The sequence below is a fragment of the Misgurnus anguillicaudatus genome, chromosome 2 (assembly GCF_027580225.2).
Source record: "Misgurnus anguillicaudatus chromosome 2, ASM2758022v2, whole genome shotgun sequence".
Taxonomy (NCBI): Eukaryota; Metazoa; Chordata; class Actinopteri; order Cypriniformes; family Cobitidae; genus Misgurnus; species Misgurnus anguillicaudatus.
In genome coordinates, this window is record NC_073338.2 from 27,950,386 (window position 1) to 27,965,781 (window position 15,396).

General features: G+C 37.0%; 1 protein-coding gene across 1 annotated transcript in view; it reads right to left on the reverse strand.

The window, feature by feature from the left end:
- Positions 1-230: 230 nt before the first annotated feature.
- The window catches only part of plcd1b (phospholipase C, delta 1b), a 41,976-nt gene continuing 26,810 nt past the window's right edge, over positions 231-15,396 (reverse strand). The window contains exons 2-15 of the mRNA XM_055202303.2: positions 10,774-10,932; positions 8,744-8,972; positions 8,512-8,641; positions 8,053-8,281; positions 7,764-7,965; positions 7,489-7,633; positions 7,187-7,339; positions 2,446-2,592; positions 2,205-2,364; positions 1,768-1,884; positions 1,507-1,685; positions 1,230-1,362; positions 1,004-1,153; positions 231-891 (exon numbers count right to left, since the gene is read on the reverse strand). Of these exons, the coding sequence (XP_055058278.2) occupies positions 800-891; positions 1,004-1,153; positions 1,230-1,362; positions 1,507-1,685; positions 1,768-1,884; positions 2,205-2,364; positions 2,446-2,592; positions 7,187-7,339; positions 7,489-7,633; positions 7,764-7,965; positions 8,053-8,281; positions 8,512-8,641; positions 8,744-8,972; positions 10,774-10,932 (2,225 nt within the window). The 3' untranslated portion in view covers positions 231-799. The remainder of the gene's footprint in view (positions 892-1,003; positions 1,154-1,229; positions 1,363-1,506; positions 1,686-1,767; positions 1,885-2,204; positions 2,365-2,445; positions 2,593-7,186; positions 7,340-7,488; positions 7,634-7,763; positions 7,966-8,052; positions 8,282-8,511; positions 8,642-8,743; positions 8,973-10,773; positions 10,933-15,396) is intronic.

Below are 15,396 nucleotides of genomic sequence, written 5' to 3' on the forward strand. Positions count from 1 at the left end.
ATGGTGTGTTAAAAACATGTTCCTATGTTTACTTCCCCCACCAGATGGCAATATAAGACAACTTTGAATTACACCAACACAGCTGATTACCATTTACTCCAAGTGTAAATACAACCTGATTATGGTATAACAGCGGTTATCCCTCTTTCCCAAGCAGATACTCTAAAAATGAACTGACTTTTTTGCGTTTGAAGCGATTGCAAAATTAGTAGGAATCACTCAATACAACATTATAAAATAACTTATGTTTATTTTCTTTTTCAAGGTAGTGTACAGTTGGCAGAATCACAGATTAAGGTTGAGCATCAAATGTTTTAATAAATGCATAACAAAGTACTTCATAGTTGTAGTGAACTACAGTAATGTAACTACGTAAAAGACAAGGAAAATCTTAACATATGTAGGCTTTACTTAAGAATATGCATTTTAATATTACTGAATGAAAATGGAAATGTCCTAAATTGACCCTCTGCTAAAATCCGAATATCAAAAAGCAGTTAAAACCACTAAAAATGAATGCAAATTTGTAGTGTTAATAGACTACTTGGCACACGGAAATGTATAGCATAAAATACAAGTAAAAAATTCTAGTAGTTGAATGCAAGACCATCATATTGCAACTTTGATACAGTTGCTGTATTCCTACAATGTTTAAAAAAAAAAAAAAACTTAAATTCACAATATTAAGAGCTGCCTCATTTGTTGCAGACCAGTTAAAAAGACATTTAACTTCTGTTATACCTGCAGTGTTGAACATAGTGATACAAAAGATTCAGTCTGAACTGTGATAATGTATGAGCTATTCAGAATCCACAACCATGATGTGAACAAAAAGCCTAGCTGACGACATGAGATCTCCATTCTGGTTGCACAAAGGCACATGACGATATCCTGCGGTAAAACAAAAGTAATTTGTAAATCGCTTTGGACATCCACTAAATGACTCTTAAGCCCTTTCTGAAGACAGATACTACATTTAAATGCTTCATACAGAAGCACTCACCATTTTTTAGGCTGTTGAAGGGAATCGTATACTGCCCAATGAAGTCATTGCCAGAGGTTGAATCATGGTCCTCAACCAAAAAGCGCACCAGTGCGAGATCTGGCACACACACTTCAAACTGGAAATTTTCATTCCACATGGGGTTAAACCCTTAAAAGAAGAGATGAGATGTAAGCTGACATGCATGATAATATATATACAGACAGAAGTTTACAAGATATTATACCATTGTTCGCAATGTATGCAGTTTCTTTCTCATTCGTATCTGCTGGCACACCGTGGATCTGCACTTTAACAATAGGATCCACAACGGAGTACTCCTTTTCATTTATTTTGGGTAACTGCTGGCCTGAGATCACCTGATAAACAGTAAGAGCACTTATTAGATTTATTAAATAAATACAAAATCAAAACATTTGTCAACCATAGAAGTGTATAAAAAAATATTATATGCACATTTATATACACATTTGTCAAGATCGAAGTATTGCAAATCCACTTGCCATCACATGAAGGTTTTTTTGATTTAGCCACGGTCCTCTAGTGAGAGTGATGGGGTCAAACTCGGTGGCTGGGTCTCGCAGGTAAGCCGGCTTCAGAATGTAGCCGCTCTGTCCGTTTTGAAGGAACAGGCCATTATACAGATCCATCTCTGTGCTGGGGGTTTGAAAGTTGAGGGCCACTACAATGTAAAGAGAGATTGAATTTAGGTTTAAAGAAAGTAAGTAGTTTAGTTCTGACACCTGTCGAATTTTATGACTTGCCTATCTGACAGCCTGCATTCCACAGAGGCACAGGATCATAGTTTGAAGAGTCTGCCCTTAGTCCAGACGGATAAATGCGGCTGAGTTTGTCTGTATTATGGCGAATGTATTCATTTGCTGTGACAGACAAAAGACATTATTGCATACATGCTTACTTTCTTGTCTCTGAGACAGATCCAAGTGGTTTTATTTGTTGTGGCGCGTGTGTTTACTTAGGAAAATTGAGTCAAACTGCAATGTTTATGTAGCTCAACTGGTATAGCATTGGCAAATAGCAAAATCATAAGTTTGATTTCCAGATACTGATAACATATAGCTTGAATGCATTGCAGGTCAAATAGCTTTACATTTGCATTTGAATGATGCATTTATCTGATGTAATAAACTAATAAATCCAAGTTTGTGTCTCATCGCATGCATGTTGTGTGACATCATACCGTTCTCCTCCGCCAGCTTTACAGCTTTACTCTCTTTAAAAGAGGCCATCTCATAAAACGACTGCTTTTCCCTGGAATCCTCAAACCCGTGGAAGGGAACGCTTTTACAGTAGACGACAAGATCTGACAGCTCCTTTGCCACCTTCAGTGACTTTGATTTCTGTTTAAAGAATGTGAGGTCCACATATTATTGCTTTGCATGGTTATGTATGCAAGTAAAAAAAAACAGAAATCAGCTTACATCAGCCTTCTTTTCTTCATCTTCCTCGCCTTCATCATCTTCTTCCTCTGTTACACTCCCTGCATCTGCTGCTTTATCTTCATCTAAAAATCTGTCCTCAAGTTTGCCCCGACTCTTCGCTTTGACTATAAACCGGCCCTTTAGCTCCTATAAAATATAGACGTTATTACATGATCATAAAATCATTGCACATTCAACTACTTTAGTCAACATTTCAATTCCAATTATTTTACAAAAGGCATTTGTGAAAACTAGTTTCCAAGTCTGTCGCAAGGTCATGCATTCAATCCCCAAAGAGAATGACTTGAATTTTTTTTTTAAATTGCCTTTCCATTAAATTCACGACACAATAAAAAGAAGCATAACAAATGTCTTTTATGTAGTTCTTCAGAAGTAAATATAATATAATAGACATCACTCACAAAATAAAACTGTACAATTAGGGGGGGTTTCCCCGGACTTCAGGACACGGCCTTAGTTATATTAGGACATAGTAGTTTTTACAAACATACCTTACAAAAAAACATTACTGGTGTGCATCTTGAGACAAAACAATGGCACTGATATATTTTAAGATGTAAGTGCAAACGGTTCTCAGTTAGGACTCCAGGCCTGTCGCCATGGGGGGCATTAGGGGGCAGTGCCCCCAGATGACACAGCGTGCCGCATCTAATCATATGGTCAAACTTAAGACAAAAAAAAATGATGTGAAAGTGTGCACTTTCAGTATGAGCACTCTCGGACAATGAATGCTCTCTTCAGAAGTATTTAACCACAGGAAATGAACTAACTTAAAAAAAGGATCTTTAACATTTTAATCAGATCATTTAACACAGAACATTAAACTCAATAATATAAAACATAATAATATTAAACAAAATGGTATTTATAGTAAAACATCCCGAAAATAGCCTCATTATTTATTCAAATACAACAGCCAATGGCAAGTCTCCAGCAGCATACATTTCAATAAGTTTATAATATTATGACGTTAACACTTGTGTGCAAAGAAAACAAAACGAACGATTTTATTTAACAATTTGTTCTATTCAAAGCAATTCAGTGCGTGTTCATGTGCAGACTACGAGCGCATTCTGTTGACATCAACCTGCTGACGTAGTAGTTGCCAATGTTTTTTGTTGTTTTCTGCTTTTTTATTTAAGCCACTATGCAAAAATTGTAAACAGCCATATAAATGCGCAAATTACTTGCCAGCATATTCTGTATCTGTACGCTGGCAACTACGTCAGCAGCATGTGTGTAGTCTGCTTGGGAATGAGCACTGAACAACCAAGCAAAGAGAACAAATTGTTAAATAAAGTTGTTCGTTTTCTTTTCTGTGCATACAAGTGTGTTCCTATCGCTTCATAATATAATTATCGAACTACTGATGAAACATGGACCTTTTTTGCGATGCATTTCATTCTTTTCTGGAGAAGTCTATTGGACAGACAGAAGCCTCATGGTTTAAAGGTGACATAGAATGATTGAACGGGGTATTTATCCTTGTTCTGTGATGTGACATGTAGACAAAATTCTTTTTGTTTGGGTCTGTAATGCCTCAGAAGCTTCCTAAAAACCTCTCTCAGATAGCTCTATTAGGGTGGGGGATTTTAAACAAGTGGTTTTGAACCTATTTGGCTCCCCCTACTGGCTCAACTTGCATTCTCATTACTGATTGGCTGACTTTGCTGCCACTCAAAAAATGTAGCCAATTATTTTAAAGTGGAGGGGCAGTGAGATGCCTGTGATGTCATAAGCATCAGTTTTTCAGATTGGGCAGTTTTCTGGCTGACATTTCTAAAAGAGGAATTTCTATGAGACTGAGATGTTTAGCATGTTTAGCACTTTTTGTATGTTCGTGAATGCGGGTAGACTACCATTATTCAACAAAGACAAGGTAAAAATGGTTTTTCATTCTCTGTCCCCTTTAAATATCAAAAAAGGTGTTCTGAAGACAATCGGAGGAGTTGGTGGTTTAGAACGACACGGGTGATTTGTGATTAAATTGTTATGGAGTGTTTGGTGTGAACTAACACTTAAAGCCCTGTCCAGGACACCGCCCCTTATGTATAATATATTTATTTACGGTATACCATGGACAACATGGTGTTTCTTAAAGGTCACATTCTTTCTGATCCCATTTTTTAAACCCTAGTTAGTATGTAATGTTGCTGTTAGAGTATAAATAATACCTGTAAAATGATAAAGCTCAAAGTTCACTGCAGGGCGATATATTTTCTTTAACAGAATTTGCAAACGATTGACCGGTTTGGACTACAGCCCTCTACTTCCTGCTTTAATGACCTCAGTAAAACAGTTTTTTGATTGGCCTCTGCACGCAGGAACGCATCAGTCACCAGCTACGCTAACGGTAAGCTAAGCTGCTATCGAATCACAACACACTAAACAAACTAGAAAATCAGAACTTGATACTCAAGGGACTTCATAGAACAAGGAAGACATCAGCCTGTTTTGAGGACAGTGAAAAGAGCGGTATACAGATAAGTCAACTGTGTGAAAAATACTGCGTTTTTTTACACGTGAAACATGAACACATGTTATATTGCGCACTGTCAACACACTCAAAGCTTCAGAAACATGGAAAGAACAGGACTTTTAAAGGTACATTTGCGGTAAATGAAACTAGAGACCAGTGGCGCTATTGTTGACTGTGACAATGACCAAGGCAAGCCACACCTTGACTGAAGGGAATGGAAAACAATGTTATGCAAGACATCATCATCATCACCCATCCCCCCCTGTAGGCAAAACAGTACATGAGTCACCATAGTAATTTACTGAAGCTTTCAAAGCAGGTGACCATAAAACAGTGACGGACCAATGATAAACAAGATCGCATAAATTACTCGCGTCCTAATTGCACATCTGCACTGTGCAAGTACAGAGTATGTGCTGAAAGCGTCCGTGTTGTTTTCCCAAAGAAATGACATTTGTGACATTTCCCAAAATCAAAACATTTTGAGATACAGCAGTGATTTAAAATAGAGACCAGCTGCATGCATTCCTCACATTCCACACACAAGTCCATCTTGAAAACAATCTCCTGTTCAGACAAGCTAGAAAACATCACTGCCCGATCCACATCTACTGGATTATTCAAACGCCACGATCTTCTCAAAAGCTTTAAACAAATTTTAAGCAAATACTTAACTTGCGCTTAGTATCAACACAATAGCATGGTACATGAAACAACAAAATAGTGTGTGGAACAAGGTGCTTTTGTTTTAAGATTTACCACAGAAAGAAATCTCTGTAGTTGTGCAAGTGGATTTTTTTGCCTATGAAATCCAATCTGAAGTCTCAATGTAATTTAAGATTAGGAGCATTAAAAGTTGATTTCAGACATTAACTTCAATCTTTGACGTGACCGTACTCAGTCAATATGAACCCTAATAAGACCCTTGGGGTCAATCCTACCCCCAAGGCACTTTTCTTTAGTTTAAAAACATGGTTCCCTTCATCTCAGTGGAATAAGATTTTGTGACTTTTTCAGACTATATGTCAAGATTCACATAAAAAAAGCTGGGCTTGATTCGGTTGTTCTAGTGTAAAAAAAAATTACAAAAAGAGGCCCTTTGGGTGTAAAAATGACCCCAATTGAAATGAATGGGAAATGCAATAATAAAAACTTTTTTCTTTGTATTCATCAAAAAAAGAAATCAATGCATCCAGAATAAATCCGAAAATTTTAACACAAAAAGGTAGGCCTGTTGATAGAGCACAACTGCAATATAGAAAATACATGCTCAAATCACACACACACACGCGCACACACATACGCACACACAAAGGTATGACTGCAACAGAGAGCATTTTTTTTTACAAAATTTGGCAAAAAACAGCCACAGAAGCAAAACAAAGATGTAAAATGCTCACACACACGCGCACGCACTCAAACAAAGACACAGTAAAACTTACACACACATAAAGACACAGACACACACAAAAAGACAAAGTCACAAACACACACACTTACATTTAGTCAAATTTCTGTGTCATTTTGAACGACACAAATTTCTACTCTTTGAAATAGTATTTATGTTTAATGTAATTTCTAATGTTTATATATACATAAATTCACAAAATGTATCAATAAAGTAGTGATGTTGAGCAGTTGGACACATCCAGTAAAATGAATGGGTCTCTATAGGCATCTGCTGGACGAAATGATTTATTTCATAAACTGAAATTCTTTTGTTTTTTTTCTAAACACCAAATGGTCGAATTCAACACAAAACATCTAGATCAATATCTTAAAAAAATGTAAATCAAATTTAGATCATAATTTATGTGAATTTTTCATAAAATTTTGATATTTTACAGGCAAGCTAATGGTGTAGTTGAGGAATTGAGTGGTAAACAGGTACAAAAGTACTTCATATCTCCCAAAACACAGCATTAATGTATAGATGGGAAGTAAACGAAAAAATTATTTATTATTTGTATCATTAAAAATGTATATTTTTTAATCACTCTTTTAATTTTTGGGGTCATTTTACCCCCAAGCAACTCTAACGTATACAGGAAAATAGGGACTTATGAGGGTTAAAGATATCAAGGTTATATTTTTACAGAATGTTCTTGATACTATATATGAAGATTCTATGTAAAAACAAAAAAATGACTTTAGCTGTGTTTTCACATGTCTAGCAATAAGTGTTTGTTTATCAAGTATTCCAGTAGCTCTTAAAAAGGCACCATCTATGTGGTTACTAACCTCAGGGGAAGGAAAACATGTTGGCATCTTATCTCCAAGGGGTTTGGTCACCAGAGCGTCACCCAGGATGGAGATCATGTGCTGAGCCATGACCTTCTGCTGCTCCAAACCACAGTGGTTTTCCAAAGACAGTATCACAGGATATGCAGACGTCTAAAAAAAACACATTGGTAACAGCCAAGCACATGCGTAAAACAGGACAAGGTATTCAAGTCCCAAAACAAATATTAGCCTTCACGTACAGTAAATCACAATTAGCAATATACATTACAACACTGCTATTTTACAATCAACCTTTATACCTTAAAGGCATATTCCTTAATGGCTTGTATCACATCTTTAAAGAGGATCTCTGGGGTCAGAGTGTTTCCATGATAAATGACCGGCTCTCCATCTGATCCATCATAGCAGTCCATTTCCACACAGCGGCAGCCCTTAACAAGTGCTCTATAGAGAGACATTGCAACATGCACATTAGATCAAATTATGATCCTTGAATTGCAAAATACTGTACCCAACAGCCATCAAACTATATATAGTAAAATAACAGTTTGAATGCGTAATGCAACATGATTACTTTATGTAACCCTCAGTGCTGCTGGGTCCTTTAAGCTGGTCCTCCATCAGGTACGTGTTGTGAGAAGAGGAGATGAAGTAATGGTTGAGAGGCTGGTTCATGTCCTGGTAAACGCTTTTATGGGCCTGGTTAAAGATCAGGCCTTCTGGTTGCTGCAGATACATTAGGAAGCCATCCTTTGTCATTAGCTGTTTTGCTTTGGCTGAAAAAACGCAAACGTGTTATTATATAGGTAAAGTTGTACTGTAGTAACACGTGAAGTAAATCCAATAACAAACAAAACATTTACCATCTTCGTCAAGCTCATATTTGTCAATCAGCTGAAGAGCATCGCTTTCAGATGCGCTGTCTTTCTGCTCATTCAACAGGAAGTTTAGCAGGTCAGTGACGCTCATGAGACTGCCTGTCTTTGCGTATTCTCCATAGATGACATCAATCTCTTCCCTATGCGTCAGGATTTTATAGAAACGCTCAATCTCCTTTCCCTCTATGAATCCAGACTTTGATGTGTCACATTTCTGCAGGGACATTCAAAAATATATGCAGGCCATATATAAATACAAACCTTCGCCTGGCCAAATACGAATAAATATCAGAAACATTACTGTTAAATCTGTAGCATATTGATTTTATAAGTCCATGTTGTCTATATTTAACCAGTTTGTATTGTGAGCCGCCTCATACCAGTGTTGACTGTGCAACTTACTTCAATGCAAGTCATGTTTTCAAGCTTATATAAAACAGGTACCTCAAAGAGGATCTTGGCGTAGTCATCATCCACCTCAATGTTGATGCTTTGCAGAAAGCTCTTCAGCTCTTTTGGACTCATCTTCTTGTCAAAGTCTTTATCGGATTTTCGCATGCAACTGTAGATCCAGCTATAGAGCTGATGTAAGGACAACATATAAACCTCCTAATACCCATTTAGATCTAAAAGACTTCAATAATACCTTAAAGCTGCAGGGGTTTGTGAAGGATACTGCTCGGTCTTCTTGAGCGGACTGAGATTGTTCATGTTTGATATGACCTTTTCCAGACCACTGATCCACTTCTTAGCCTCATCCTCGGAGTTGGCGATCAGGTCCAGGCATTTCTGCCGCCCCTTAAACAAGATGGAGAACGCCTGACCCTCCAGTGCATCTCCTGTGTACTTCTTCAAACCCTCAGTCTGTCGGCCTGTTCGTATCGCCTCGATGTCCTCAACAGAGACTGAGTGAGAAATGATATGCAGTAATAAAACTTCAAATAGTATGGGGGGAAAAATCTGTAGATTGGAAAGAAAACACTGAGCTATACTTAAACGAATAGTTGACCAAATAATGAAAAATTGGTCATCATAAATAGGCTGAGTAAGAGTTAATGATGAAGTAAATGATGACAGAGTTTTTAGGTGAACTATTTCTCTATGACTCACTAAACTCAGTGACTCAGTGAGTTATTTTACCATAGAATGTAATTTTCTTAAAGGCGGGGTGCATGATTTTTATAAAACACTTTGAAAAGGGAGTAGGGCCGAGTACCATAACACAGTTGTAGCCAATCAGCAGTAAGGTGCGTGTCTACTAACCGACCTCGTTGCCTGGGTTGCGTATGCGTGGGGCGGGAATATCAAAAGAAGGTCCAGATTCTAATGGGGTAGAGGCGTGTTTGTTTAGGTGATTTCAAATGTCAACATTGGCTTTCAGAGATCATGCACCCGGCCTTTAACCAGCAACCTATTTGTTTAGTTTTCTGGTAAAATTACCTACATTTTATTTAAATGACAAATTAACTTAAATATACATGTACAGCATAAACCTAACTTTTGTTCTTAAGATACCAGTTTTTAAACCTGTAGTTAAATGCAGCAATATCACATGTCTGGATGGTAATATGCATATGGAAATTATATGTAAATTGGTCATGCGTAATAACAAGGGCATTGTGAGCTAGGCAAAGGTTTACATGATGCTCCAGGTTGTTCTTTTACACAGCATTGACCACAACAAGACAATATAACTCTGTACACTAAAACAAACCACTTAAACAAAACTTCTTCAGCGATGCCTTTTTGATAAGCAAACTAAATTTAAAAATCATGGTCAAATCTTTGATCCTAAAAAAAAAAAAAAAAAGTACAAGCAAAGTAAAACCATCATTATGAAAGTTGTGACAACAAACACTGGAACACAAAGGAAAACATAAATATTAGGATTAAAGTAAATATACTGAGAATGACTCTACTCTCAGAAGATTGTAGTATCAAAGGGACACTCCACTTTTTTTTTTTTTTTGAAAATATGCTCATCATTTTCCAGCTCCCCTAGAGTTAAACATTTGGTTTTTACCATTTTGGAATCCATTTAGCTGATCTCTGGGTCTGGCGGTACCACTTTTAACATAGCTTAGCTAGCATTGTCCATTGAATCTGATTAGACCATTAGCATCACGCTAAAAATAACCAGAGTTTCGATATGCAGCAGTCTCCTTGATTACTTTCAATAGCAGGGGATTATTTTCGGGCACAGCATAATATCATTGTGCCTCCTGCAGCCATGTTATAGCAGCAAAGTCCTTGTTTTTTTACGCCAGAATGAGAGTATAGTTCATAGCCATATCTGCCTAGAAATCACAACTTTTAATTTTCCGTTGGTCTTAGAACACAATGTAACTACAGAAAAGTCAAGTTTTAGATCGAAACTCTTTGGTTATTTTTTAGCGTGATGCTAATGGTATAATCAGATTCAATGGATTATGCTAAGCTATGCTAGAAGTGGTACCACCAGACCCAGAGATCAGCTGCAAGTATTGCATAAAAAAAAAGAAAGAAATGACTAAATCTACCAGATTTCTAATCATGTAATATTAAACTATGCAAGTGAATTGCATGCAAATGAATACCGTAAAAATAAAAGCTTATCCTAACAAATTACAATTCAGGTCAAAGCAGGACAGGTGGAATGGCCCAAACGTACAGTATGCAAAGAAAGGATTGCCTTTACCACACCCTTGTGAGCATCGTTCTACTCACATGTTTGTTTGGACTTCAGGGTTTTTTTGGATTCATGCCACAGGGTCTTGCAGTCTTCCTGCAGCTTAAAGTAGCGAATCTTTTTCCACGAGCTTGAACGCACTTTCAAAAGATCCCCGCCATTCAATAAGAACTGCAGGTCTGTATCCCCCTCCAAACCTATGGGAAGAAAAAAAAATCAACAAGACCGCTCATGTACTCATCCTTTCAAAGCATGCATTATCTTCTTTTCAAAGCCAGATTTGTGGTTCATTTGTGAATACATCACGACATCCTTATTTGTATGAAAGCAGAACAAACAAAAAGATTGTTTTACTTTATTGGCCCAATTGAGGAAGGAATTAGTCCACATGTGCGGAAATATAAAATGTTGCTTAAAACATGTATAAACACACCCAAAAAAACATCATGATAAATAATTTGAAAACATACTAAGAACACTTAAAACCAACTACATTTAGTGTTATTGGGTCAAAATTACCAGAGCAAAAATTCATTATTTACAAAGGTGTGGTTTGCATTTTGAAACCATTTACACAGAAGCATGAATAAACAGGTGTGACTTTCTCTTGTTCTTTTTAAGACAAAGGTTGAAAACTACTGAGCTATCTACCTAGAAAGCTAAATGCTTTCTATGTAAGGAGCTCAGTAGTTTTTAAGACAGCAATCAATTCTTTCTTGCAAGAATTTGTTTGAGATGAACTGGTGTGTGTGTGTGTGTGTGTGTGTGTGTGTGTGTGTGTGTGTGTGTGTGTGTGTGTGTGTGCACTTACTTATGTCACTTTTGGGGACATTCACCAGAGTACACACCAGTAAACTGAGGACCACCTTGACAATTTAGGACTTTTTTGATGTCCTCATTTGTTTGACTATATAATGGCATTCAGCATGTCCTAAAATGGTGTCCTAACTTAAAATCTCACTTGTCCCAAAAATGCACTTTTACATGATTTGTGTACTCAAAGTGTGTATGCCCCCCCACTAATTTGTGTATAATGCAGCGCCCTCTAGGAGAACTGCACTTCCTGAAAGATACACACTCGGGAGATTCTCACCAATCACAGGCCAGGAAGATTAGGGCCCCATATCGCCCCAATCGGCCATTAAATGAACTGCACATTTTAAATATAATGATAATCTGACCAATCAGAGGCCAAATACGCGATCAGTAGAGATTGCGGAAGATATTATATGAAAGAATGGACACATTATTTACAGTTGTTTAAAATAAACCCTATCAATTTAAAACAGACTAACCTGTATTAAGAATCAGGATCTCTTATGATGTGTTTCTCAACTTTGCATCGTATACTCGGTTTCTCTGTCGCGTCTGTGTAAAGATGACCCGTGCAGCCTCTCCCTCGACTCACTCATCGAGTGACTGACAGGACCCGCGGTACAGTAATGCAGGCAGCACGTGTGTTTGTGCTGCGCAGATCGATCGGTTTGTGACATCACAGTTTTGCGAAAGCGATTCAAAAGCACACTCAACCGTCTGTGCTCGCGGTAGTTTGATTTCATAGCCGGACCAATATGCGCAGCGCTGTATAAAATCGATAACAGTTGTTTATTAATGGTGCAGGAACAGTTTAATACAGCGGAGACGGACATTAGGCTTTAAAGGAAACATTTCTTTCTAAAAGTAAAGTGGTATGTTTACATTTAATGCAGTAGGTGTCATTACAATGTTTTTTGTTTATTTAATTAAATATATATGACACAACGCTTACGAAAATTAACCATGGTTTTACAGTTAAACAAAAACAAATAGTAAACCATGGTAACCACAAAATAACCATGGTTGTTGATAACCAAAAACTATAATTGGTTAGTGTAGTAAAACCATGCTTTTGCTGATAGTAATCATTACCCCAAAAAACATGATTAATACACTTTTAACACAATAAAACCATGGTAATTTTCGTAAGGAAAATATGTTAAAACATGAGGAATTGTGTGCTTTTTGTTGCAGTTTGATTGGTTTGAATATTTTTTCCTTCTTTATGTTTAGTTTGAATAAAATCGATCTCTGACCATTCTGTTTAATTCAGATGGCTAAGCAGACTGTAGCCCAATCCCCACTCCACACAGTAAGCACAGCAAACATCACCTCATGGCATCAGATAGTGATTTATAATATAATCATAGAAACAATCATAATCCTCATGCCATATTTCATCATTAATCATTATATTCAGTTTCTAGAATAAGAATAAATGTGTATTTTCAGTTTATTAACTAAAAGCTCTAAAAACAATCACAAATCAAGATGAAGTTTATATGATTTTTATAATTATATAGCTGGAATTCAAAGAAGTAAAGTTAGCAGTTTGTCAGTCAGTGATTTCATGCTTTCCACCACATGTCACATCAGACTTTACAACACATATAGCCTACAATTCTCATTCAGAAATAAAGTCATATAAGCTGTTTGTTTAGAGAACTGTATCATTTAATTTAAAAGGTGCAGTCCACTGAAGTAAAGTTAGCAGTTTGTCAGTCAGTGATTTTAGGCCTCACATGTCTAAACGCCCTTCCCCCGACATCAAGTAGCACATCAGACTTTACAACACATATACAATTCTCATTCAGAAATTAAGTCATATAAGCCAGCTGTTTGTTTAGAGAACTGTATCATTTAATTTAAAAGGTGCAGTCCACTGAAGTAAAGTTAGCAGTTTGTCAGTCAGTGATTTCAGGCCTCACATGTCTGAGCACCCTTCCCCCGACATCACAGTAGCACATCAGACTTTACAACACATATACAATTCTCATTCAGAAATAAAGTCATATAAGCTGTTTGTTTAGAGAACTTGATCATTTAATTTAAAAGGTGCAGTCCTCTGAAGTAAAGTTAGCCTCACATGTCTAAAAGCCCTTCCCCCGACATCACAGTAGCACATCAGACTTTACAACACATATACAATTCTCATTCAGAAATAAAGTCATATAAGCTGTTTGTTTAGAGAACTGTATAATTTAATTTAAAAGGTGCAGTCCTCTGAAGTAAAGTTAGCAGTTTGTCAGTCAGTGATTTCAGGCCTCACATGTCTAAACGCCCTTCCCCCGACATCACAGTAGCACATCAGACTTTACAACACATATACAATTCTCATTCAGAAATAAAGTCATATAAGCTGTTTGTTAGAGAACTTGATCATTTAATTTAAAAGGTGCAGTCCTCTGAGTTAGCAGTTTGTCAGTCAGTGATTTCAGGCCTCACATGTCTAAACGCCCTTCCCCCGACATCACAGTAGCACATCAGACTTTACAACACATATACAATTCTCATTCAGAAATAAAGTCATATAAGCTGTTTGTTAGAGAACTGTATCATTTAATTTAAAAGGTGCAGTCCTCTGAAGTAAAGTTAGCAGTTTGTCAGTCAGTGATTTCAGGCCTCACATGTCTAAGCGCCCTTCCCCCGACATCACAGTAGCACATCAGACTTTACAACACATATACAATTCTCATTCAGAAATTAAGTCATATAAGCCAGCTGTTTGTTTAGAGAACTGTATCATTTAGTTTAAAAGGTGCAGTCCACTGAAGTAAAGTTAGCAGTTTGTCAGTCAGTGATTTCAGGCCTCACATGTCTGAGCACCCTTCCCCCGACATCACAGTAGCACATCAGACTTTACAACACATATACAATTCTCATTCAGAAATAAAGTCATATAAGCTGTTTGTTAGAGAACTGTATCATTTAATTTAAAAGGTGCAGTCCTCTGAAGTAAAGTTAGCAGTTTGTCAGTCAGTGATTTCAGGCCTCACATGTCTGAGCACCCTTCCCCCGACATCAAGTAGCACATCAGACTTTACAACACATATACAATTCTCATTCAGAAATAAAGTCATATAAGCTGTTTGTTTAGAGAACTGTATCATTTAATTTAAAAGGTGCAGTCCTCTGAAGTAAAGTTAGCAGTTTGTCAGTCAGTGATTTCAGGCCTCACATGTCTGAGCACCCTTCCCCCGACATCAAGTAGCACATCAGACTTTACAACACATATACAATTCTCATTCAGAAATAAAGTAAGCTGTTTGTTTAGAGAACTTGATCATTTAATTTAAAAGGTGCAGTCCTCTGAAGTAAAGTTAGCCTCACATGTCTAAACGCCCTTCCCCCGACATCACAGTAGCACATCAGACTTTACAACACATATACAATTCTCATTCAGAAATAAAGTCATATAAGCTGTTTGTTTAGAGAACTGTATCATTTAATTTAAAAGGTGCAGTCCTCTGAAGTAAAGTTAGCAGTTTGTCAGTCAGTGATTTCAGGCCTCACATGTCTAAACGCCCTTCCCCCGACATCACAGTAGCACATCAGACTTTACAATACATATACAATTCTCATTCAGAAATAAAGTCATATAAGCTGTTTGTTAGAGAACTTGATCATTTAATTTAAAAGGTGCAGTCCTCTGAGTTAGCAGTTTGTCAGTCAGTGATTTCAGGCCTCACATGTCTAAACGCCCTTCCCCCGACATCACAGTAGCACATCAGACTTTACAACACATATACAATTCTCATTCAGAAATAAAGTCATATAAGCTGTTTGTTAGAGAACTGTATCATTTAATTTAAAAGGTGCAGTCCTCTGAAGTAAAGTTAGCAGTT